General features: G+C 33.4%; 2 protein-coding genes across 4 annotated transcripts in view; one reads left to right on the top strand and one right to left on the bottom strand.

Annotated features, from left to right (window-relative positions):
* Positions 1-135: 135 nt before the first annotated feature.
* LOC143187502 (uncharacterized) overlaps positions 136-24,212 on the top strand; it is a 32,085-nt gene continuing 8,008 nt past the window's right edge. The window contains exon 1 of one of the 3 annotated variants that reach the window (XM_076391712.1): positions 136-261. The gene's annotated coding sequence lies outside the window, so the exon portion shown is untranslated. Of the gene's footprint in view, positions 262-5,842; positions 5,865-11,019; positions 11,172-24,212 lie in introns of those variants that run through there. The other 2 variants (XM_076391715.1, XM_076391713.1) reach the window with 2 other exon arrangements.
* On the bottom strand, positions 16,149-18,215 carry LOC143187559 (uncharacterized). The gene is made up of 10 exons (XM_076391781.1): positions 18,205-18,215; positions 17,804-18,150; positions 17,571-17,705; positions 17,416-17,524; positions 17,331-17,349; positions 17,117-17,284; positions 16,997-17,075; positions 16,411-16,957; positions 16,310-16,321; positions 16,149-16,254 (listed from the first exon to the last, which is right to left on the bottom strand). The coding sequence occupies exons 1-10, from the start codon at positions 18,213-18,215 to the stop codon at positions 16,149-16,151; spliced, it is 1,533 nt and encodes a 510-aa protein (XP_076247896.1).

Below are 24,212 nucleotides of genomic sequence, written 5' to 3'. Positions count from 1 at the left end.
TATTCAATTATGCTCGCGTGCAGAGATACATCAATATTTAACAGAAATATAAATATAAATTCTAAATAGATGGAGGACATTTAACAAACTCTCATCATGTATGAATAAATCAGTTGGAATTACATCTTACGAATCAGGAACCACATAGAGGAAGGGATAGACTCTGAAGGGAGTGGGAAATAACGAGCGTTGCATCGTCTGTGGGAGTCGTGCCGCTACTTCCGAGGAAATAGCATCTTTAGGGGTACCTTGTAAATCCAGGTATAGACATTGCAACTTTCAACGATTTTTACACACACTTTTATTTACGTCTGTTTAAAATACTTCGAATGTAATTAATCATTAAACGCCATTAAATACAGCATTAAAACACTCATAATTTTGATCATTTATCGCGTTCAGGAAACTGTAACAACTGCGAACGACGTCTTTAATAACACCACAACCTTTATGGCAATAATTTAAAGTTATATTCTTTTGAAGTGCCACGAAGAGTATTGCTTAAGCACAAATTAATAAGTAATTCAGACTAAAACGGAAGCAGCTGCGGAATGAGATTTCCAAACCTTGTTCATGTATTTGAGATTCTTTCCTTCTTTCTGCGATCGATGCATCACCAATCAAATTTATCAATAATTTGTTATCTTCTAGTATTAGCTTTCAATAAAAAGAATACTATTAACATCTGTAAAAATTTTTGGAACAACTTTTAACGAATACTTTATTCTTATTATTTTTAATAACTAAACTATAACAGCATAAACATTTATCAAGATGTGTCTGATATTTCGACGTTATACAGTTCTGTTGTTATCACTAAAATGTTGTAGTATTTCTCAACATTTTTCAAATTTTGAAGTATTGAAAATGTAGAGAACATGTGAGACTAGAAATTTTTTAGAAGTTCAGTGTCGCGTTTTTTTACCGCGAAAATAAAAATCTATCTAAGTGAAGTAATTTTGTAATCAATATCACCATTTTAAAACTATGTCTGGCAGTTAAATTTGGTATACTCTTACGCAACGAGTTAACGAACGCTCTCCGACATGTGAACATATTTATTATTGGCTTCAAATTAAATTTTAACTAATCGTCAGTCGATTGAGTTCATTGTACGTTAATTCTTTGGTATTAGTGGGTTAAAGATTGTTAATATCGTCAATCAAATGATGCAAAGTTCCACTATAATAACTCAATTCTCTAATTTTCTAATGTCTATCTTCATTTAATTATAATGCAGGCACTGTATTTATCCGGGAATAACTACATGGATAGTTGCAATTAAAATTATATAGAGATAACTAGTAGAGATAAATAAATCAAAAATTAATAAAAACTACATAAATATATAAATAGATAGTAAATGTATTTTGATACTATGTAACAACTTTTAATGTGAAAAAGATGTTAAAATGTATTATTATATAGTTCAAGTAATTGATACTGTCTTGTAACAATTTTTAGTTTATCGCTAACTATTCTACTAAAATTTATGTGATTTAATATTCATGGAAATCCAGTACTTTTATCATATTACTATTCTTGTGTCAAATGCAAAATATTATTTTTTGTTAAATTGTTAGTTATGGTTTTCTCGCTACTATTAGATGTGTTAGTATCTATTATTTCAAATCTAGTCCTAAACAAATATGATAAAATTCCTTACAAACGTATTTTTCACTAACATATTACGGTTTTGTGAACCCTACAGAATGATTAGACTTACATACCAGAAAATGATAAAGTAAACTAATATATCTTTTATACGTATGACGCTAATATGTGTATCGTAGTGAAGCGCAGAAACATAAGAAGTTTTCGATTTTCGTGTTACACAAGATGGCATGCTGTTATACTCTGATTATTTAAAAACACGCGTCGATGGCAACAAGATATAATAAATATTAAATATAAAAATATTCGAGAACAAGTACGATCGTAAACTACAGTATTTAATAGAAATATTTACAGAAATCTATGAATATTTTTTTCAACTTTATGCGATCCAATACACTTTTAAATGTATTTTGTATTTAAAGAAAACCTATTGTTTTCCTTAAAAATTGCTTTCTACATACGTATTATATGTCCATTATTTAGCAATAGGTTAACAGTTTTATATCTTGGTATAAATCGTTGAAACAGATCTTAGGCTTTTGCAATAGAATTTTAAAGAATTTGCTTTTACACTGAATTTTCATTGTATTCTACCTATTTCATTTCGCTTCTTCAATAATCTAACAAAAGCAGAAAAAGTTTAATACGAGAAAGAGTAAAACTACTTTAAAAGCACTTGTACACAATTAATACGAATAAATAAAAAATATACTTATATGTCACAAATTAACATTTTAGGCAGATTACTGTAATAATAAATTATAATGTATCACTGTGATTAATTTTACAACATAGTCACATCTTGATTTTTGCTATTATAACTACTAGTTAATTTTGTAAGTTTCGTCGTTTTCAAAAATTGTCTAAACTGTAAAAGGGTAATACATTTATATCTAATCACTAACGTGTTGACTATTACTTGCTATAACCATCTTTTATTCCTCCTATAATCCTTAAATGTTTTCTTTAAATAATCTTTATTATTTTCATTTAAACAATAAAACTATAGACAGTAGGATTTGAGAACTATACAGCTACACATTCATTTGTTAATGCAGAGACTACAGTTAAATTTATTATTAATCACAATTTAATATTATAGTTATTTAATCACTTAATCATTTTGCATATATTGCTTTAATTTACTCAATTAAAATATTTTATTGTAATATACTAATTGCCAACTCTAAGGGTTCTTTACATTTAAAAATAAAACCATGATAAAATCTTTTGCAATTAGGTAAATATGTTAACAAGTGAATTGAATATTTTCAAACTATGAAAAAATAGAAGAAGATAGAAAGTAAAAACGAACAATACGTTACGATATAGATATGTACATACTCTTCGTAATCGAAAGCGTTTGTCCGGGCCTCGAGTGTGCTGTGTGCCAGTTCAGTTCACGGACACCAAATTAGACATGGTCTATTTTTGAGCAACATGTAGTTGCTCGTTCCAGTTTACTGGTTACTCATAGTAAAGGCCCTAAGAAAAAGCCAGACGAATGAAGAGAGGCCTATTTAGAATTTTCCGTCAATTTCATTCGTATCCGTTAACTGAATCGTAATACACAGAAACGAGTTAATTGGCATTGTGTTTCAAAAATTTCCTTGTAATCTTCTTGATCGATTCTCCAAAAATAATTTCTTTTATTTTTGCTATATAATTTTGTCGTGTATCTACTAATTCATGGATAAAAATTATTTAACTCTTAGCACAATAACGTGAGATTCCTCAAGGCTCTCAATATTTGAACACAAGCAATTTTAAATTTGCAGATTTTCGAGTACTACTCAAAGAACGAATCTTCACTTTCTCAAATTCTCAAACCTTGAACTTACGAACATTCAAAGCTTTCAATTTATAAATTTTAAACATTTAAACTACAAATCTTCAATTTCACAAAATTTTCAATTTTTAGAAATTAAATATTAAAAGCTTTCAAATTTCCACACCTCTGTGTTTCGAATATTTAAAATTTTGTATTCCCAAACATTCGAAGCTTCTAAATCTTCAGATTTCCAAATTAAATTTGCTAACCAATTCTAAATTATATACTTGAAAGTAAATAAATTGATACACTTGGAAAATTATACTTATTGTGAATTGTCTTAATTTAGATTGGCAGAAATTCAAATAAATGTGTTTCATTTTTAGAAACCGATATCTATTATATTTAACAGTATTATTTAAATAAAATATTTTAAATGATTATTAAAATAATATATTATCTTGTTTTTACTAAACATTATTTTAAATGATTATACGTCAATTTATTTGTATAAGCAAATAATTTTTCTTCGTATTATTTCACTTATTGGTTATTAAATGAAGTAATTCTTTATTTTATTTGGTATTTTATATTTAGTAAATATTTTCTAATTATATATATTGTTATTTTCTGTTATATATATTGTTAATTGACAATGTGTCAAAAATTTAGATCCCTTCACAGTATCTTACGCTCGTAAAACACATAATATGTACATGAACACGTACGAAGCCAGAACAATTTCGGGAGCAAACAAATGTATATTATAAAAATTTCCAGAATCTATGTTTATTATAAAAAAATATGTGTAGAAGTTAATTTATTTGATTACAAAACTTATTTATTTCGATTTTAACAAAAAATAAACTTAGTTTCCCTGTATTACTTCCCAAATAGAAAGAATAAAGTAGGTGAAACCAAATTTGAAAATTATTTCGAAATATGGTTTTTTGTTTTATTTCAGAATAACTCAAGACTGTTACTCATTAACCAAATACAATATTTGATTTCACAATTGTTTGAAAAAGTGTATTATATTCTGGAAACAAGACCACTCCTTAGAAGCGGAAAGTAATTATACAATTATCATACTTTTCCAAGTTTAGAGTCACGTCTGTGAGAATATATTAGGAAACACAGTAGTCTTTACACACATTTTCGCAACAGTCATACACAAAAATAACACAAACAGACAACATTTACAGCACATACATACCTATATAGATAGACCGCGTAGTTTGGGGTTTCTGACTAATCTTACCTAAACGTGCGGTGACGTGATAACGATCACGTTATGATCACCGATTGAGTTCTCATTCACTTATATAGATTCATTATTATTTAGTCGTCGCAGTTTCATGAACCCTTTGAAGAGCTCTTGTTTCCATCTTTAAAGAATCCTCTCTAAATTAATAAAAAATGAATTAATCTAAATATGGATGGACAGGGTTGATGATCTTTCTATTTTTTTAGTCTTTGTCGAAGCAAACTCGCAAAAAATGTCAAAGTTACTTAATCTACCTACACATATTTGTAATAGAGAAAGGTATCTATTGCTAGAAAAATACTCGGCTTAACTAAGAGAATATTCAGGTATTACAAGGGTTATCAAAATTATCGTAAGAGGTTTTGTGTTCATTTTTTATTACAACAGAAATAGTACGTCAACAACTTTAAAATCATAATTAATCCTTAGTATACAAAGATGAAGTCACTCAGATACCCCAATACAGTAAATTCTCGTTATCTGTTGAGCAAGAAAAGGTTCCCTTTAAAACGTAATTCTATTCGTCACAAACAATCGGTTCGAATTCAAGTGGTGAGTGCTTGTCCTGTATACGATATATGCCTTTACTAGTCTTCAATGATGAACATGTAACAAGACTTCACTGCACTATTTTTCTGATACAAGCGAGTTTCATTTTTTAAATATTTAAATTTGCAATTTTTCTGTATCCACAATACAAATCTTGAATTTCTTAGAGTTTCAAATTTTATACTTTTGAAACCTGTTTATACACTTGTTCCTATTTCTGATTTCCAATTTCTGAAAGTTTGCGCTTAAGCTCTGAGAGCTCAGTCAAAGCGATTTCGTCTTAGTATGATAAGGGTTAAATGAAATCTTAATCACAGTAATTAAATGGCTATAAATGTGAGTGAATGAGAACCGAAATAGTGCTTATTACATGATCATTATCACATGACCATCTGCTTGAGTAAGATTATTCAAAAATATCAAGTTTGCCAGGTGGATTTATATATAGTATGTACATGTCTCTTTTATGTACTGTGCAGAGCTCAGGAGTTGGCACTCAGAAGAAATGTAGGTCTGCTTCACTGTAGTACAATAAGTTAACTTATTCATTGTCAGACGCAATCATTATTAGCCGAATCGATGACATTTACTAATGATTCTGTAGCATCGCGTAACAAACATGAGAATAGGCAAGTTGAACAATAAACTCTTCTTGCCCATGTAAGTACCATACTGGGTAAACTATCAATTACCAACAAGTTTTTAATACATATCTGATTGATACATCGACAATATCTCTATTCCTCTCTATTTCGCGATTCTAGTGTCTCCTTTATTCTCTCTAGAAAGAGTTTAAAGTTGAGTTCTATTGATTAGGGTCGTTTACACGAACGCTTCGAAATACCAAATTGATAGGTTTTAGAGTGTCGCGCGGAATTTCCATCAAGTTGGAAAGTTTTACACGACGCAAAGGTAGACATCATCGAGTTTGTCTTGTTGGCAGATTCTATTACCCTTTTCTGAGCGTAAATTTACAATGAACATTATGTTTCGAAGAAAAAGGTTAAGAATTCGTTTAATCGTTTATGATGCGTTATATATATTTCTCAATATAAGGAAATAAAAAGCAAATGAAGGTATAGGTGAAATAGGCAGTATCAGGATAGAGATCAGCATTGAGAACAAATTTTTTAAGAGTGAGTGCTGATATCCTATTAGCTTTATTCAAAATACCAAAATTATTTGTAATTTTTATTTTAATCGATATCTACAAATGAGTTTTCCTTATCAGTAAGAATAATATGAGGAGCTAGTTGCTTTAATAAAATTTTTGTTACAATAGAATTTATCAAACTTTCGACATAAATGGCCTATGCATTCTCTATTTTTGCTAATTTTTTAGTAATATTGATGCCAACTGCTTCAAATTCTATAGCTTCATTAATATTTTGGAAAGCGTGCTGGCTTACTTTCACAAATATTGCAGCACTTGTCGCTGCTTTATTTTTATTACTTTTTTGTCCGTCGGACGTTTGTACTACCTCTTGTATAACTTCAATTTCCTAAGAGTAAAGACAAATGGTTACAAATAACTCAACAATTCGCAAATAAAGCTTTATGAATTGTGGTAAAGCTTTCGACGGAAAACACATTCGTATAGTGCAACCATCCAACACCGAAGTACACTCATACCATTGCAAAAACTTTTATTGCACTGTACTAATAGTCCTTATCAACACAAATTATGAATTTATATTTGTTGATATAGAAAAAAACTGAAGATCATCTGATGGTGGTATTATTGAATATACCGAATTTTATAAAACACTGATGTGGTCACAAATTTAGCTACAGTAACTGAAACAAAAAATAATTTTAATTTTGTTTTTCTTAGAGATAAAGCATTCTCTTCAATTAAAAACCTTTTAAGACCTTTTTCTCGGAAAGACCTAACATACAAATGACGATTATACGATTAACCAAAGCAAGGAATATCTCTGCAAATGTCTTTGGACTATTCGCTAGAAGATTCAGAATTTAAAAACATGTACAAATATATTTCCAGAAAAAGTTCAATACGTTGTACTTACGATATGTACTTTACATAATTGTTTAACAAAATGATCATTTTATGTAACAAGGATGATAGAAATGGTAAAATAACAGATACCATACAGAGTGAATGGCGTACAGAAATTAATAATTTAGAAAATTTACAACTACTACAACTTAAAAATGTACACGCAGAAGCTGTACAAAAAAAAAATAACAATTATAGGGCATAGTTTAATAAGGAGAATAAAGTATCATGGTAAGATAATATGTTAAACTGAGGTGTCGTATAAATGAAAAAATAAAATAGAAATAATAAAGATACTTACTCTGTCTTGTTCACTCTCTAAAGTAGAAACTTTCACATAAACTGTATTTCGAGAACTATTTTCGTCTGTATCAATTCAAAATACCAAAGATTTGATTTATGGACATCTTCCGCTGTTCCAGTTCTTTTACTATTATTTACTTTCTTTAATTCTCTGTGAAATGCTCCTCTTACGCTTTGAATTTTTTTCAAAGCGAAGTCTTTATTTTCATTAGGGAAAACATTTGAAATGCAGAAATTTATTAATTCTTCCAATGCCCGATTTTTGTAAATGTGCGATTTAATTTTGCATAAGCCAGGAAAACTCCTATACGAAGCAGTAAATTTTTCTTTTTTAATTCGGTATTCTTTATTAATGTCCTAACGATATTATCGTAACATTTCAATATTTATTGACAACGATATCGATAGTCACACCCTCGTCCTGGGCACTAATTCCTGAGCTCTACAAACTATACGTATCATTATTAAATCTCGTGTACATTCATCGCTAATAAATAGCTATTAGTGTACTTCACATGCGAATAGTATATTCCTGGATTAGTTTTATAAGTATTATTAATACTTATACAATTTGTAAAAGAATACGTTCAATATATTTACTTCCCTAATGACTCACCAATGTAATATACAGGGTGTAACAGGTATACGTTGCAATATTTTAAGGGGTAATAGGGGACTTCAAGTGGGTTACAAAATTTCCCATAATATAGTGCCCGATCAGCTTCCGTTTTGCAGTAATAATGCTTTAAAGTTAACATGTCTATACGATAAAGTATGAGTCATAGGATTTTGTAATTTTGTAGATATATTAAGAAAGAGAATAGAAGAAAAAAGTCTTAATATATTGTGTTTCATCTCTTACGGTTTAATTTTTATAAAGTTTTAAAGATCGAAAATGCTTGTGGAAAAAACGTAAGTACATAACTCACACAGATGTAGTGTAACCCAAAAGACTGCCGGCAGTTAGCTGTTCAAGATTAGCCCAGGAATCGACAGAGGAAGGACTGTTTAAAATAGGAATCCTATTGAAGAACTTGTGTCTACGAGAGTCTTAAACACCTATTAAGAGCCTTCCGAAACAAACCCAATGCACGAGCTTCTCTTCGTTTCAGAACATTTGTGTAAAGTGCTAACTTTCAGGCATTATTACTGCAACACGAAAGCAGATTGGACACTATATTATAGGACACTTTGTGATCCAATTGGGATATCTTATCACCCTTGAAACTATTGAAAGGTATACAGGTTACATCCTATATATATGTATGCATTACCTAGTAAATAGAGAGGAAACAAACTTTACAATAATCTAGGAGTTTTTATATCCTCGGGTTTCTTGTGGGTTATAGATGACTATAGTTCTCAATTGCAGGGTGACTAATTGTAAGTTAATTTCAAAACAGTAATTATTAGTGATATGGTCTTCAGAACTGATTTCAATAACCGTGAAATATATTGTCCATGACAACATTTTGAACAACTACTCCCTATACATGTCACACCTATATGATTGTCTATAGTCACCCATATAGTTGGCTTTAGTTTTCAAAATATACACAAAAATACTGTCAACACTGGATATCGTATTCTGAAGGTTTAGAATAAGTTTAAATTAAGTTTAGTAGAGGTTTACATTATGTTTAGTCTTGGTTTGGCTTAGTGTAGAATCAGTTGGAGTGCATGATTAGCACTGGGTGGTTTATGTTCGATGCTGGGTGTATGATTGACACTAGGTGGTGTGTGTAGCAGGAATGGTGGGGGCGCAAAATGCGGAAGTGAAATATTAAACATTCCTTCGACAACTGAAATTGCAATGATAGAAATTAACTACTTTACCATCCCTAATTCAACTTTGCTTGGAGCATCGAAATTACAAGATATACCAAATACCTAACATCCTACGATACATATATCATAAGATATATTTTGGAAAACATACTTTTCTTAGTTGTGTCACTTTCATTGCATATGAGCGACATATGTGAGGTAAAGTTGTTCAAAATGTTAATTTCGACAACATATTTCAAGGACATTGAAATTGATACCAAGGAACCTATTCCCAACAATTAATATTAGATTTTTCTACTGACTTATGGCCATTATAATATATATATCTATATATATCTATCTATCTATCTATCTATCTATATATATATATAAGATAAGCCTTTCTGTCTCCCCTTAATCTTCTCCATTACAGCGATCCCTGTAATCGCGACGCTACCTCGCGTGACATTTACAAATGCATTCCTTCTCTTTCGATCATTCTTTTATAATCCTCCGCGGAAAATCGTAGTAATTAGCCAGGGAGCGTAGACGCGTTGGGATGCGGGCTAACGAGCTCGAAATTTATCTCTGCGCGGTTGCGATCCAGAGGCCCGATTGAAATGCAATTTAAACGACTTACGGTGTTACTGTACCGGTGCATCCTACGTGACCGAGGGAGTTGCCGTGGTACCTGTCGCGATATCAGCCCGCACGAGGGTCATTAGTTATCCAGTATTATGGTCCAGGAACGATTCGAATCAATTTGGAGGTTCGTAGCCCCTGCTACGTGGGGTCTGTGGTTGTTCCATATATCACTGGACGCTGGCCGAGTCGATGCAGGTCGGAGGGTAAAGTGGAAATGGACTTTAAGCTTTCTGATTTCTGTTTAATCTTTGATGGCGACGCTTGGGTCGCTTGAAGTCCTTACCACTTGGTATAAATGTTTTCAGATGCATTAGGAAAATGGGATGAGTTACAGGAATACTAAAATGGTTGATATACAAATTTGGACAGTGGTTGAAAAGAACTTAAACACTCTTCTTATGGTGGGTACTGATAATAGATAGGCTTTTTTTACATGGTAGGTACTATTCGAAAGGTACCTAAAAGTATAATATTTACTTATTATATCGAAATTATTCTCACATTTAGGGGAACTCAAATTAAAAAACGAAATTTAATTTTTTGCATATCTTCAGAAGAGCAGAAAAATATTTTAGTTTTTCGAATTTTCGTGTTAATGAATTTAACAAGAAATTCATAACAAGGAAATATTATGCATTAATTTGAGTGATTTTTCAGAATTCATCAACCACAAGGTCTCCTATTTTCGTGTCCAATTGAAGTTCCATTCACTCATTTTCCACCCTTTTTCTCCCCTAAACGGTTCTCGTGAATTTTTATAGCAAAAGGTTAAAATAAATTGGTAGAGAGGTGCTTGACAAGATGCAGGCCCGAAATAATCACGTCGCTAACCGTTTCACAAACTTTACCTGCATAAATATTGAACGTACATGTGTTTCATATTGACGCAACCAATAATTCTCAATTATTTTCGGCCGTTGTCTTCGTGACGGTAATTTAATTCAGCAGCCTTTGTGCTGTACATCGATCGTAAAACGACTTTTCGCGACAGATTTTTACGGTGCGTTTATTTTTGATGCTAGACGGAGGTTCGAGAACCGATCGACAGTACTCGTTACAGAGTGACTCTTGATTTACCTTGGCTCGGAAACAGACCCTTCTGCATGCTGGGAGCTCCCGACTTGTTAAAAAACGAAAAAGGAAAATGAAATATGACGTCGGTGGATGCTCGATAAGCGACATTCTTCGACCTCTGAGCTTTCGCCGTGTGGGGTCCTCAAAAACGTATCAAGGTACTTCAGGAAAACGTGTCTGGCAATTTATTTTTGCGATTTTCGCTCAACTTCGATCTGAAATTAGAGTTACTTACCTTAATACGAAACACGCGTTAAATCTGACATATCGGAATATTAAGAAATTTCATTAGCAGATTAAAGTCAATATATGTTAAAATTGAAGTTGAAGAATATTATATAAAATAAAAAAGTGTTTCCTAGAAGTCAATACATATCTGCAAAAAAGAAAATTAAAAAAGATAAGATTTATGGGACTCTAAAAAATGTGAATAGTGTCCCCTATTAGAGTATATTAATAAAAAAACTTCAAAAAATTCAAAAAGGTATTTGAAACATTTAAAACTTTTGGGACTCTAGAAAATGTGAAAAGTGTTTCATATTAGAGTATATAGAGTAGAGGAGTTTGAAGACAGGCTCTCAGAAATGCAGAAAATTCAAAGCTCGCCTGTAAAGAGCGTGAAATCGTGCAGGCGAGGGGTCAGCCTTAGATCGAATCGGAATTCCCTGAGTTTTTCAATCGTCCCGCCACGAACCACCGCGTTATTATACAAATATTTCACAGTTAAGAGTCCAGCGAGCGTTCGTGCAGAGTAGGCGAACGGAATTTAAACGACAGTCGGCCATTTAGTCGCTCGAATCACGTCCGCCAGGAATTTTTCACGGGGCTCGTGTCTCGCGATTTTCTCATGGCGAACTCGCTTCTTCCTCTTCCCTTTTTCTTGCTCCTCCCCCTCGGGAGTGATAAAGATAATCTGAGCCCGTTTCTCGACGGGAAAATTGAAAATGAATTTCCAGCGTCGCGAACAGGGAGACCGATATTTAATTAGGAGTGTGTTCATGGCAGTAGAAAAGGGAAGCCCTGTGCCTTTGTTTATGAATGAACGCGACAGAAGGTGCTTTATGAAAATACGGTCGACGATGTAACTAATAACGCGCGACGCAATATGCTTTGTGATTATGAAACGGCAAACTCGCGCTCTCATTGGCCGGTGTTTTTCATTAATAACTCGTTAACGAAGCCTCATCTTACATTTTCGCTACGGAAAAAGTTGTTTCAAATCACCCCCTGAATCACCCCTTTTAAGGAACTGCGACATTTTTGTTACACCCTGTATATATATATATATATATTACATTATCCCTTCGTTTCAATGCGATGAACCAACACTAAAAGCGGTCATGCATGCCCAAAACATAGTATTTCTGCCCTCGTGCCGTGTTCGATTGTTTGTTTAACATGCTGAGACTGTACTGAAACACCTTCTCAAATTCAACACTAGGCATGCTTCACATTCAGAAATTGTCTACGTTTGATACTTCTTGTCAAATACCAGACGCTGTTTGATATTTTTCTTAGATAGCATTAGTTTCCTTTTTTTCTTGGCAGCATGAACGTTAAGCCTTTTAAGAGTTTTTTGTGCTGCCCAGAAATTAATTTCTTCGTGTACATCACGTTCTATTAGTTTTGGAACTGGAATTCTTCCGGATTTACGGACCGTTTGTATTACCACCAGTTCTTGGAACCAACCACTCAATATTTTTGTCATTTTGTTTGTCCTGACATTCAAAAATATTTTTTTTAACAACGTTGAAACCAATACTACAATCTTGTGAAGAGGCATAAGTATCTCACTTCACTCGTACTTACTGCTAGTATTTCTCACTCTCCCTTTCCACTCATCCCTTGACACACAAGTTGAAGAAAGAAACTATTTTGGAATTTTTAAAACTAGAACCACCCTTGATAATAGTCTACACATGACCCCAAAGGGTGCTGTCGAGTAACATCTAATTCAATCCGTACGTAAACAATTACGACTATCGCAAAATATGACTTATCGAGCAACGTATAATATACAGGGTGTTTCTAAATTCGTGGGAAAACTCGGAGATGTAGGTAGAAGACAAGAAAATAAACCGAAAACTTCCTATGCAATATTCTCGGAAACGCTTAGTTTGTTAGTTATACGCGATTTTATATTTCGTAAAATACCGATGTAACAGTGATCCATCCCCTTTAAGGTCAGTGTCCAGGCTTTGACGAGGCCTCGAGCTTATAAAGGTCTAAGCATTTCTGGGCCTAAGTGAGCTTCTGGCGACTCGCAACGCGTGTCGAGAGATATCTTATCGAATGGGAAAGCAAACTTTCTAATTGAAAATACTATTGATATTTATCTACAATTAAGGGGTTGCTTTGGCATTTTTAGAAAGTCGAAAATTTTGCTTCCTCATAAAGGGATGTCTTGAACCTATTTAAATAACGTGGAAAAGATTTCATACTAAAATATTAAAAATGAAATTCGGTTTGAATGGAGAAATATCTTCGAATCCGGAAATATTCCTGAAAATTCAGGAAACCTTTCGGAAAAGACTAGAGATGTGTTTGCGTGAGGGTGGAGGGCATTTCGAACATCGATTATAAACATATGGTAAGTCGTTATTATTCACACACAGCGTTCTTCCTTAATACTCTAGTCGGATTTTTAATATTTTAGTATGAAATCTTTTCCACGTTATTTAAACGGGTTCAAGATATCCCTTTATGAGAAAGCAAAATTTTCGACTTTCTAAAAATGCCAAAGCAACCCCTTAGTCGTAGATAAATATCAATAGTACTTTGAATTAGAAAGTACGCTTTTCCATTTGATGAAGTATCTCTCGACATGCGTTGCGAGTCGTCAGAGGCTCACTTAGGCCCAGAGATGCCTAGTCCTTTAAAGGGGATGGGATACTGTCATATCGGTATTTTACGAAATATAAACCCGCTTATAACTAACAAACTAAGCGTTTCCGACAATATTGTATATGAAGTTTTCGGTTTATTTTCTTGTCTACTATCTACATCTCCGAGTTTTTCCACGAATTTAGAAACACCCTGTATATCGTATATGTAAGCAGTTCATACTTACATATTTACGAATTAATAGATTCATGAAAGAACAAACAGATGGATTTTGTCTACTATTGTGTTTAGTATTGTTAAGAATAATGATAGACAGTAACTCCTATGGTACATGTGCAATAACGGTACAGGCATGTGGTTACAAGAACACAACTACATACCTTTGTGTATCATAAAAAAAGAATATAAAACACAATAACTTGTTAATTGGAACATTTGATATAATAGAAACTTTCACATGGCGAAGTGCGTGGTTCGGCTAACAGGCGATTTCCGTACTAATACACAGCGCACGCGCACGCACCACACGCGCACGACACATACACGCACATCATAATATCCATTTTTTTATAATTATTAATTGCAAAATTGTTGAAATTGATAACTTTACTGTCATGTGTATATCTTTACGAACATGATCAGCATATATCTCTATGTGAGTGGTATCGTAGCCGTATTTATCGAAATTTGTTTCGAAACTCGATTATCTCGAAAACTAAGCCAAAAATGAAAGAATTTATTCTATATTGTTTTTTTACTTTTTCATAAGGAATCTCCTTGTGTCCAATTGTACATACTATTCGGCTGCATACTCTATGTAGAGTAATGTGCGAACGAGAGCCGTTTCGTCCACATGGCCGAGAGCCGCGGTCTATCCCCATTACCACGTTTGATATGTGCCGTCGAGAAACCAATTCTTGAAACCATCGCGTTCGAGTTCGACGCCCGAGAATAAGGAGGCCATAAAAGACATGGATAGCATTAGGGATTTAAATAGGAAAAATTGAAGTTTCTTATTTGCAAACGGATTTTTGGGCAATAATAATATCGGAAATAATAACGGATTTCCTGGTGAAAATAATATCAAACACGACATGATTCCAATTATTTATAACAAAGATACATCAAACTTGGTTTGTAAAAAGAAGGCTCGACGGCTACATATCTCGGCGACCGAGTGCCGAGATTAACATCACTATATCACTAACACTATACTACACTGCATTGTCCAAGGGGATCCTCTCACTAGGAGACTCAAAGACAGTACCGCCGCAAAAACATTGCAGTGGGAAAGCGCATAAGAGTCTTGTGGGCTTCTTACGTCACAATAGAGTTCTGCTGTGATGTTTTCATATCGGCACAACCTTAAATCTTCTAGCGAGAGAATCACCCTGTATAATATAATATAATTTAATGTAATAATAACTATATTATAACGTATAACTTTACTCATGGCTCTATATAGAAGTAGCTCATTTATTAATTACGCATTAATAAAAACTAGAACTCGATTCGAAAGTGCTGACATAATGACGCTGTTGACGGGCGTATTCACACAGTATTACCATATGCCGAGACAAAATGTCTTCCAATGATATCATAGGCAATACAGTCAAATATCGCACGGTACTCTATGACGTCACTGGAAAATATTTTGTCCCACGATATGGCAATACTGCGCAATGCACACATACCGTGTACTTGTATGTGTGATCAGCCCCTGGGTATTTAATCAACTTTATCTACGATTGCATACTCATAAACCCACACCTATTCACTGTTTTTGTCTGACGTCTATGGCTTTTCACTTTTAGTGAGCTCACGTAGCGACATTTCTATGGCGATTGAAGACTTCAGTCCCACAGAAGAAATAGCAGACAATTCGGCTTCATTCCACACAAATTTAAAACAGGCCGAATAGTATCGTAAACTATTCCGTAATTTTATCAAAATTTACTTTTACGAGAAAGATTTATTTGCTTTTAAGAATACAAGAAGAGATCCCATTTCCTACACAATCTGATAATATTAATCGAAATACGCATCTAGTACTGAGAGGCCGATCACTAATTGTTTTACTTGATCAATTTATCATTTAAATATATTTTACATGAATATAAAACTTATTAAACTTATAGAAGACTTACAGGTGAACAAAATTTTTGGTGTAGTTCTAGATATTGAAATAAAACAAAAATTTAGAATAATAGAATTACATTTGAGCTTTCATTTACTAATATATAAGTGTTTAAAGTGTTTTTAAACATAGTTGTAGTTAGCGCTATTTTCTCTTAATCTATCCCTAAACATTTACGATTAACAAATGAAGATTCTATTATATTTTCGTTATTCTTGAATTTCGTTTTATGTTTGCGTCTCTTATTTTGACGTTTCCTCCTACTTGTAGCCAAACACACTATATAAGTCTTTCATTTTCATTTTATTCATATACCAGCTAGCAACCCTTTAGTATACCATAATAAAAGAGAAAGTAACAAAAATAACAGCGTTAAACACCTAAGAATTCAATAAAATACGACATATACGACATACCGCCTAATGGTATGATGTGAACCGAAAAAGTTAAGAAATACATTAAATTCATTTACATTTATAAAAACGTGATTGAGACAGTTGAAGTGGCCATATTGAGTTTGGTGACACTCATGGTAGAGAAAGACATTCTGTCTAATAGATGGTAAAGATATGCATATGCAAAATTTCATAAGAATAGATGGACAGTTAATAGCGCCATTCAATATTTTGTGTGCAAACAATAGGTTCAACATAACTCTACGCTGCTCAAGCGCCAAAAGATTAAGACGAGGCAAGAAAGGTGCATAGTCATGATCAGTTACTGACATAAAAGATCCCATGTAAAAAGAAAGAAGATGTTGGACAGCTTCAATTATGTCATTAAAATAACGAAGATATGGTGACCATACCACAAAACAATATTCTAAATGCCGGCGAACAATAGCGCAGTACAATAACCTTAAAGTGTAAACATTTATAAAACATCTAGATGCTGTGTAGATAAAGTCGAGGTTTCTAAGGGCTTTATTGGAAATATCAATAACGTTCTTTATGAAAGATAAATCTGAACAGCAAAGAACTCCAAGATCTTTAATTTACTCACTCGATACTAACGTAGACCCGTTTATAGAATTATTGTAGGACGAGATCGTTCTCGAGTGGGTAAAATGAATTACAGAGCACTTAGATAAGTTAAGGTACAATTTATTACGTAGACACCAGCGTTCGAGGTTCGCGAGGTCTTGTTGGACCCCTTGTTATGGCTAAGCGAGTCCTGAATGGTGTGATACAACTTCAAGTCATGGGCAAACAATAAAAAGTAACTATAAAATAAGCACTCGGAAATATCGTTGATAAATAGTACAAAAAGCAGAAGACAAAGATGAGGACCCTGTGGCACTTCAGATGTAATATTTAGTGGACAATTTGAGATCTACCAGATACAAAACTATGAAGCTAATTTAATACGGTACCATAGAGGCCGTATGCATGCAGTTTAGCTAACAGGACTGAATGATTTACTGAATCAACAGTTTTCCTAAAGTTGGTATAAATGGCATCAACTTATAATCCTTTTTCAATACTGTGAGATGAATAATGCTGATAAAATACCAAATTGAGACAAGTAGATCTGCTAACCATAAAATTGTGTTGCTGATCAATAATAGTGTGTTTACGTAGCACAAAAAGCTTATGAGCTACAATCCCTTCAAATAATTTCGGCATACAGTTTTGCAAACTAATAGGACGATAGTTTTCTATATTTGAAGAATTACTTCCCCTGTGAGGCGAATGAAGCACGTTTTCCATGGCTGAGGAAAAATAACAGTATTTAATGATTTATTATAAATGAGCGATAATATCCTAGACAAGATGAAATTGCAAGATTTGAAGAACAGAGGAGCAATACCATCGGTTCCAGGTCCTGAATTAACGTCCAAGCTCTCAATGGTATTGTAAATTTCTCCAATTGTAATATCCAAATCGACCAATGGCAAATCCAAACCATAATCGAAGTTAGTATTACAATTTACATTAGATTTGTAAACGGACCCAAAGAAACTTGCACAATTATCAACTACGCCTTTATTATTACTTAAGAGTTTATCTCTAAAATACATTGTAGACGGACGCTCATCAGAGTTTCTAATATATCTGATAAAGCTCCAAAACCATTTAATATTGCGATGGATATTGTTCTCAGCGCGACTTGTATAATTCTTCCAAAATTCTGTTGTAAGATTTTTACATTTCAACCTAAGAGCGGAGAAACGAAGATAATCCGAACGAGCATTGTGCATTTGTATCTACCAGTAGCTCATAGCTGAGTAGCTTTTTTTGCTTTAGTACAGGTAACTAATTCCTGAATAAACCAAATAGGAAATGTAGATTGACGGATCATACTAGTTGGGAAGAAAAGTTCAATACACCTATTTAAATGAAAATATAGTGTGTCAACTGCTTGATCGGCAGATAAATGTTGTAACAATAGGTCCCAATAAATCGATCCAAGATAGTTATATATAGATTGGTAACCAGTACGCTTAAAGTTACGTTTCACCCGTATTTTAAGTCTTATTTATGAAATATTTTTATGTTTAAACTAACTTAAAGAAACAATTTTTTTTTTCAAATTGAACCGCTGGAACTTCTGATAGTAAGATGTTAAGGTAAGGATCTATTTTTGTCTTAATTTTTAGATAATATTGTTTGGTAGATTAAGTTTTGTCGCTAGTTTTTTGTTGACATAAACGTACCACACATATCATTTTCTAAAAGAGGATATATGATCTTCTGAAGAGAACGAACAGTAATAGCGATTATTTTCCTCGATGATTCCTGTACTTTTGTGCGCTGAAAAATTTAAATGCTGAGAAATTTGTTACATGAAAACGCAAAAGAATCCCTTGTGCGGTCAAAAAGTTAAGAATTAACTCTCACCGAACTGTAGAGAACCACCTGTAATGCGAGAGTAAAAGGAAATGTATGCTTTCTAATATGAGGCTGGTTTCCCACTCCGTGAGAAACGGTCGTAGAGTAACTTCGACAACTCCCCACTCTGCTGCCGAAGTCGACCTTGAAATCGCTTGCTCATTCGCGACCACTTTCAACTGCTCGCACTAGTCTCGGTGATACTTGAGCATCGCTGGTCTAAACCCATGTGACTATTATTAATACATAAATTTGGCTATAGAGTACACTGCGGTTCGACCACATGCAAATAGCGAATGTTATTTTTCTTCCCTCTCTCCTCTCCCTCTTTACCGCCGTGTAACAGGTCAGCTTCACTCGTTTAAAATTCCATTTAACACTCAATTTTCGCATGTAAATTTATATAAAACATACTTCATTGCTGTAATTTATTTTATGTTAATGTACAAGTCAACCTACGTTACAAAAAGTAGCATGTCTCATTTGTCGTACAAAAAGTAGTACATTTTGACTATCCAAGAAAAGGAATACATTCCATCTCTCCTTATGGATAATAGCATATCTCGGATTTGTCAAGATGAGTACTTTCATCGTTTCAGCACGAAGAAGATGACATTTGAACATTCAGTAGGACATAACATACTTTTCTTCATACCAAATCGTACTAATGTGCTTTCCTTTGCGGAGAAAAACAAAACGTAATATTTTGAGTTAAATCGAAAACAAATGTGTCATTTTTAGTAAGACGAATAAAATATAATACTTTTCGTAATGCACGTTAAAATGTTAATTATTACAATTACAAATGAATATTTTGATTTTTATAATGTAGAGGTTGTTTACTTGTATCATTTTGAATTGTGCCCAAATTATTGATATAATTAAAAAAAGACACAGAAACAATTTATAGTCTTTTAAACTTAGTATCTAATAAAATAAATGTAATTATCTAGGAAAGAGGGTCTCGACTCCAATTCTTTTAAATTTCGAATATGTTGTTAAAGGAAGGATCGTGAGTAACGTAGCATTTCGTAGTTCATAAATTGGCAAAAGAAAATTTTACTCGTTATATTTATTCCGATGTAGATTCTAGTTTACACTATAGATCACACATGGAATACTGATTCATTGTACACATTTTTCAATTTCATATGCATTAAGGATTGAAGAATGTTTCGAAATCATGGTTTAGTTATACATATTCAATATAGTACTGAATCCATCAAAGTGAAGTTTGCAATCCTTCACTCACACAGTGACTGGGTTAGTTTAAATATTAAAGTAATTACTATTTGCAGGAATAACAGTATAATGACTTCCATTTCAAAAACTACACTAAACGATTGATTATTTTGACTGCGCCTGTTTGAAATCAATACAATTTGTTTCGTTTTTTCAGTTTATTTCACTGCAAATATAAAATATACCGGGTGATAAAAAAAAGAGTATTCGTAACTTTTAGGGTAGGTAGATAATACTCGTCAAATGAAGCAGAATGATCTTAATAAATATGCACCAAAGAATTAATATTTATAAAATTACAAACAACTTTTTATTTTCATTCACTGCAGAGATTTGCGAGAAATTTGCATAGTGTCCATGTGCTTAACTTGTAATAAGGGTGCCACGGGAAAATGTTTTATCTGGATAAACCCGATGCGAAATCAAAGTGTCACAGCTAACATTAGTAAAACCTTGTAACTCCAAAATTACAAATTGATACAATTCGAGCGGTAAAATTGTATCGTGTGAAAATGGTTTGACTATAGTAGGTACGGGAGAGATTACGCACGTTTTGAAAAATTGACACTATTCCTAAAGTTCGTAACATAGGATATCTTGTGTTATTATTTTCGTTGAAATCAATTAAAGTTTCAGTATATTTCACTTTTAAACAAGTGAAATTATAAATTGTTTTCTTTTGGGAGAGACGCCTCATTTCTGGGAGAGATGCCGTATTTCGAATAATTTCTAATTTGCATTTTAACTTGGTAATTTAAACTTTTTATTTCAAAAATGAGTAAAAACAGAGTAATTGTGCATAAAAGGGTACACCTCATCGATTTTGGTGAAATTAAAATATGTTGTAAAAATCAACATTGCGAACTTTTTGTTTTTTCTTTTTTTTTTTTTACATCTAACCGCCACTGGACCTTAGTTTTCGAAATATATGCAAAAAGTTATTGCTAGTATCACTCTGAAATTTGCTTACATGTATGCGTTCGTGACTTCGTATGCAGTCAGTATGTAACGGCCACTTCTCTGTTGTTTCTATACAGGCCTGACAACCAATATTACAAGGGTTGGGCTAACTGTAACTATCGAGCATTGTCTTCGTAACCTTTACTTAATGTCAGTAGTATAAGTTAACCCAGCGGATAAAAGTAAAAACAGAATCCCCCAGGTGACCTAACACCCTATACAAACCCAGGGGGTCTAAGTCATATGCGTATAAGACTAATGAGACATGGGAACTGCGTACTGAAGTCAAGATGGAAGGGTGGAAATATATGGGAAGAATATAGTTCCATCTCTTGTATGTTCCCTGGAGTGTAATGCGCATGCATCAGAGAGGTAACGAAAAGAGATTCAGAGGTATATACCTGTACTCGGATGTTGGCTTCATTGGCCTGTCATTGGAAGTATACCCAATGGCCTATACAATCTTATACATGTACAGTCTAAGTTGACCCAGTGAACAATCACAGAACGTAAGAGAGATAGGTTAGGTTACCTTTGTCCACTGGGTCAATCTATACCCACTGGGTGTTTATAACGTGTTGGGTCTCCTAGGGGATTCTTTTTTAGAGTTTTCTACTGGGTTAACTTATACCACTGAGAGTAAGTAAAGGTTTCGAAGGCAATGTTCGAGCTCGGTAGTTGACCCATACGTTGCCATGGACGCGTACGTATAAGCAAAATTCAATATGATAGTAGAAGCAATTTTTTGCAAATGTTTCGAAAACTAAGGTCGCGCGACGGTTATATATGTAGGAAAAAGTTGTTTAAAATATCTTCCTCTAATACGTATAAAGATTATAAAAATCGGTAAGGTGTACCCTTTTATGCGCAATTAGCGTAATTTCTTCTGGTATTTTATTTTTTGTAAAATAATATTTCCTGGAGACTTCAAAATATTTGCCGATTATTTTCTACTTGTAGAATTAAGTAAGTGATGACCTAATTTCATAAAGGTGTTTCGAAGGTGAGACAGATATTTTGAATCACATTTTTTGTATTTTAAACACGAAAGACATAATTTTTTTCACAAAAATGCAAAATCTATGTCAAATGTCCGGGTGAAATGTCATACTTTCCTATTTCTGTATATTTTGTAGATAACCTATATATAAGATGTGATAACTTATTCTGACAAAGAAATATTTCACAGAATACCCATAACGTATTACAAAAGTTAGAGTATGAAAAACTATGAATGTTTAATTACTATCATAGTAGAAACAAACAAAAAGTACAAATATGAAGGTAACATGCGATAGATTTACCTCGAAAAACTGCAAGATCTGTGTTCAGTCCTAAGGACTTTGTTGAAAGTATACCAATTTCTAGACGTATAAGAGCATTGTAAAACCCGTAACCATCAGACCGATACCTCCAGTGATGTTAGGATTTGGACCATTTTTTAGTTAAGCACAACATCTGTTTCGGCTTAGAACCGAAGTTTAGCCCTAGCAATTATTTTCTAAACGATCACCTTTCGACTCTGCGTCGCGTTTATGACCGCCCCCAATAAACGCAGGTCACCGCGCGTTCCGTACCGTTAGGTCAGGGTTTTTCCACCGATCGCGAATTCCCTGACCACTATTTTTAGCTGCGAAAAATGTAAGCAGCCCCGCACCAATAGAAATTAGTAAAGCTCCTGATTGGTCGACCGATGCCAACAAGAATCGGTATATAAGAGAACTTTTGTAAAACCAAGAATTGAGACTTCAGACATTCAGACATTCATTCATTCAGTCGTGACACGAATACTCAAACGCGCGACGTGATCTGTAGAAGTGTTATTAAATCGTTGTCATTCGTTAACAAATCGATTCTTTCATCCACGACCTGCCACTTTCCATGAGGATCTCAAGCAAACCGATTGAGTCATTCAGCGACCCGTGCATCGCCACGATCAAACGTATTTGGCCTTACGACCCCGATAGACTCCTAAATTGCAGTGCATAAAGGACGTAACAATCTGCGAATATAGCAAATAAACTCGCTCTGGCCCAACTAACGTAACCAAACAAACAGACTTAAACATATATGAGTGAAGATGCAGTCATTTTTTATCCTCATCCTTTAAATGTGGATAGTGCGGCATCTCCCCCGTAATTATTCTATAATATAGGATTGCTAAATATAATTACACATTTTAAATAATCCACCCGATTTATGATCAATACTATCAGCGTATACTAGAAAAATCAGTCTTTGAACATTTATAAGAATATTAATGTACAAGGGTGAGTCAATAATTATCCGTAATGTAGCTATAACTTTTATTTCAATACAAATAAAAAATTATTGAGTTAATTCAGCATTGACAACATTTTTCAGTACAGTTCTTTTGTTTTTCAACGTACTTTATCCGCCGCTGAAAAAGTTTTCTTATACCACTCCAAAATAACATTCTCGACTGGACAGTGAGCCATGGATATTACTTTTTGATGCGAGGTGAATTGACAGCCCCTTAATACGTCTGTAAGTGAACTAAATATGTGATGGATAGAAGGATCAAGACCAAGCAATACTAGACAATGTGAGTCCCAAAGAACTGCAAACATCAATTTTTCTGCGGGTGGTCTTTTAAACATTTTCTTGCTATGTGATTGTAGACGTTTCTATTATATTTTTTGTCATTTACTTTCTGGCTCGTAATAACAGTACCGGAAGCAGTGCATACATGATTCACTAGTCAAAATCAGCCAAAAATGTTATTTTTAAGAGGCATAAGAAAGCTTTTTGAATGATGGACCAAGTACGTTGAGAAGCAAAAGGATTAATGTAGCTAAAAGTTATAGCTACATTCCAGATAATTATTAACTTACCCTCGTATAAAGATTACCGATAATGTGTTCACTGTTAACGCATTGCCAATGCAGGAACTAAGAGTACTAATAGATTGTCAATTACAATTATTTCGAATCGCTGGTAAACTTGCATCTGGAAAGTATGCGAGTCTAATTAGTCGTCGTGAATAGGCCTCGCCTGATCTCATACGCACTTACCTTCGACAGAAACGTATAATTGACCGAACCGGTCACAACTACTGAGAAAAGGCAAAGTCAATTGGTGTGAACGAAGGACTCTTCTTGTCCTTGTACTGTCCTGGGTACAAGTTTACCAGTTCTGAATAGTAGTTACAGTTATAATCTTTC

Source organism: Calliopsis andreniformis, unplaced genomic scaffold, assembly GCF_051401765.1.
Source record: "Calliopsis andreniformis isolate RMS-2024a unplaced genomic scaffold, iyCalAndr_principal scaffold0048, whole genome shotgun sequence".
Lineage (NCBI taxonomy): Eukaryota > Metazoa > Arthropoda > Insecta > Hymenoptera > Andrenidae > Calliopsis > Calliopsis andreniformis.
This window is presented reverse-complemented; position numbering and strand designations above follow the sequence as displayed.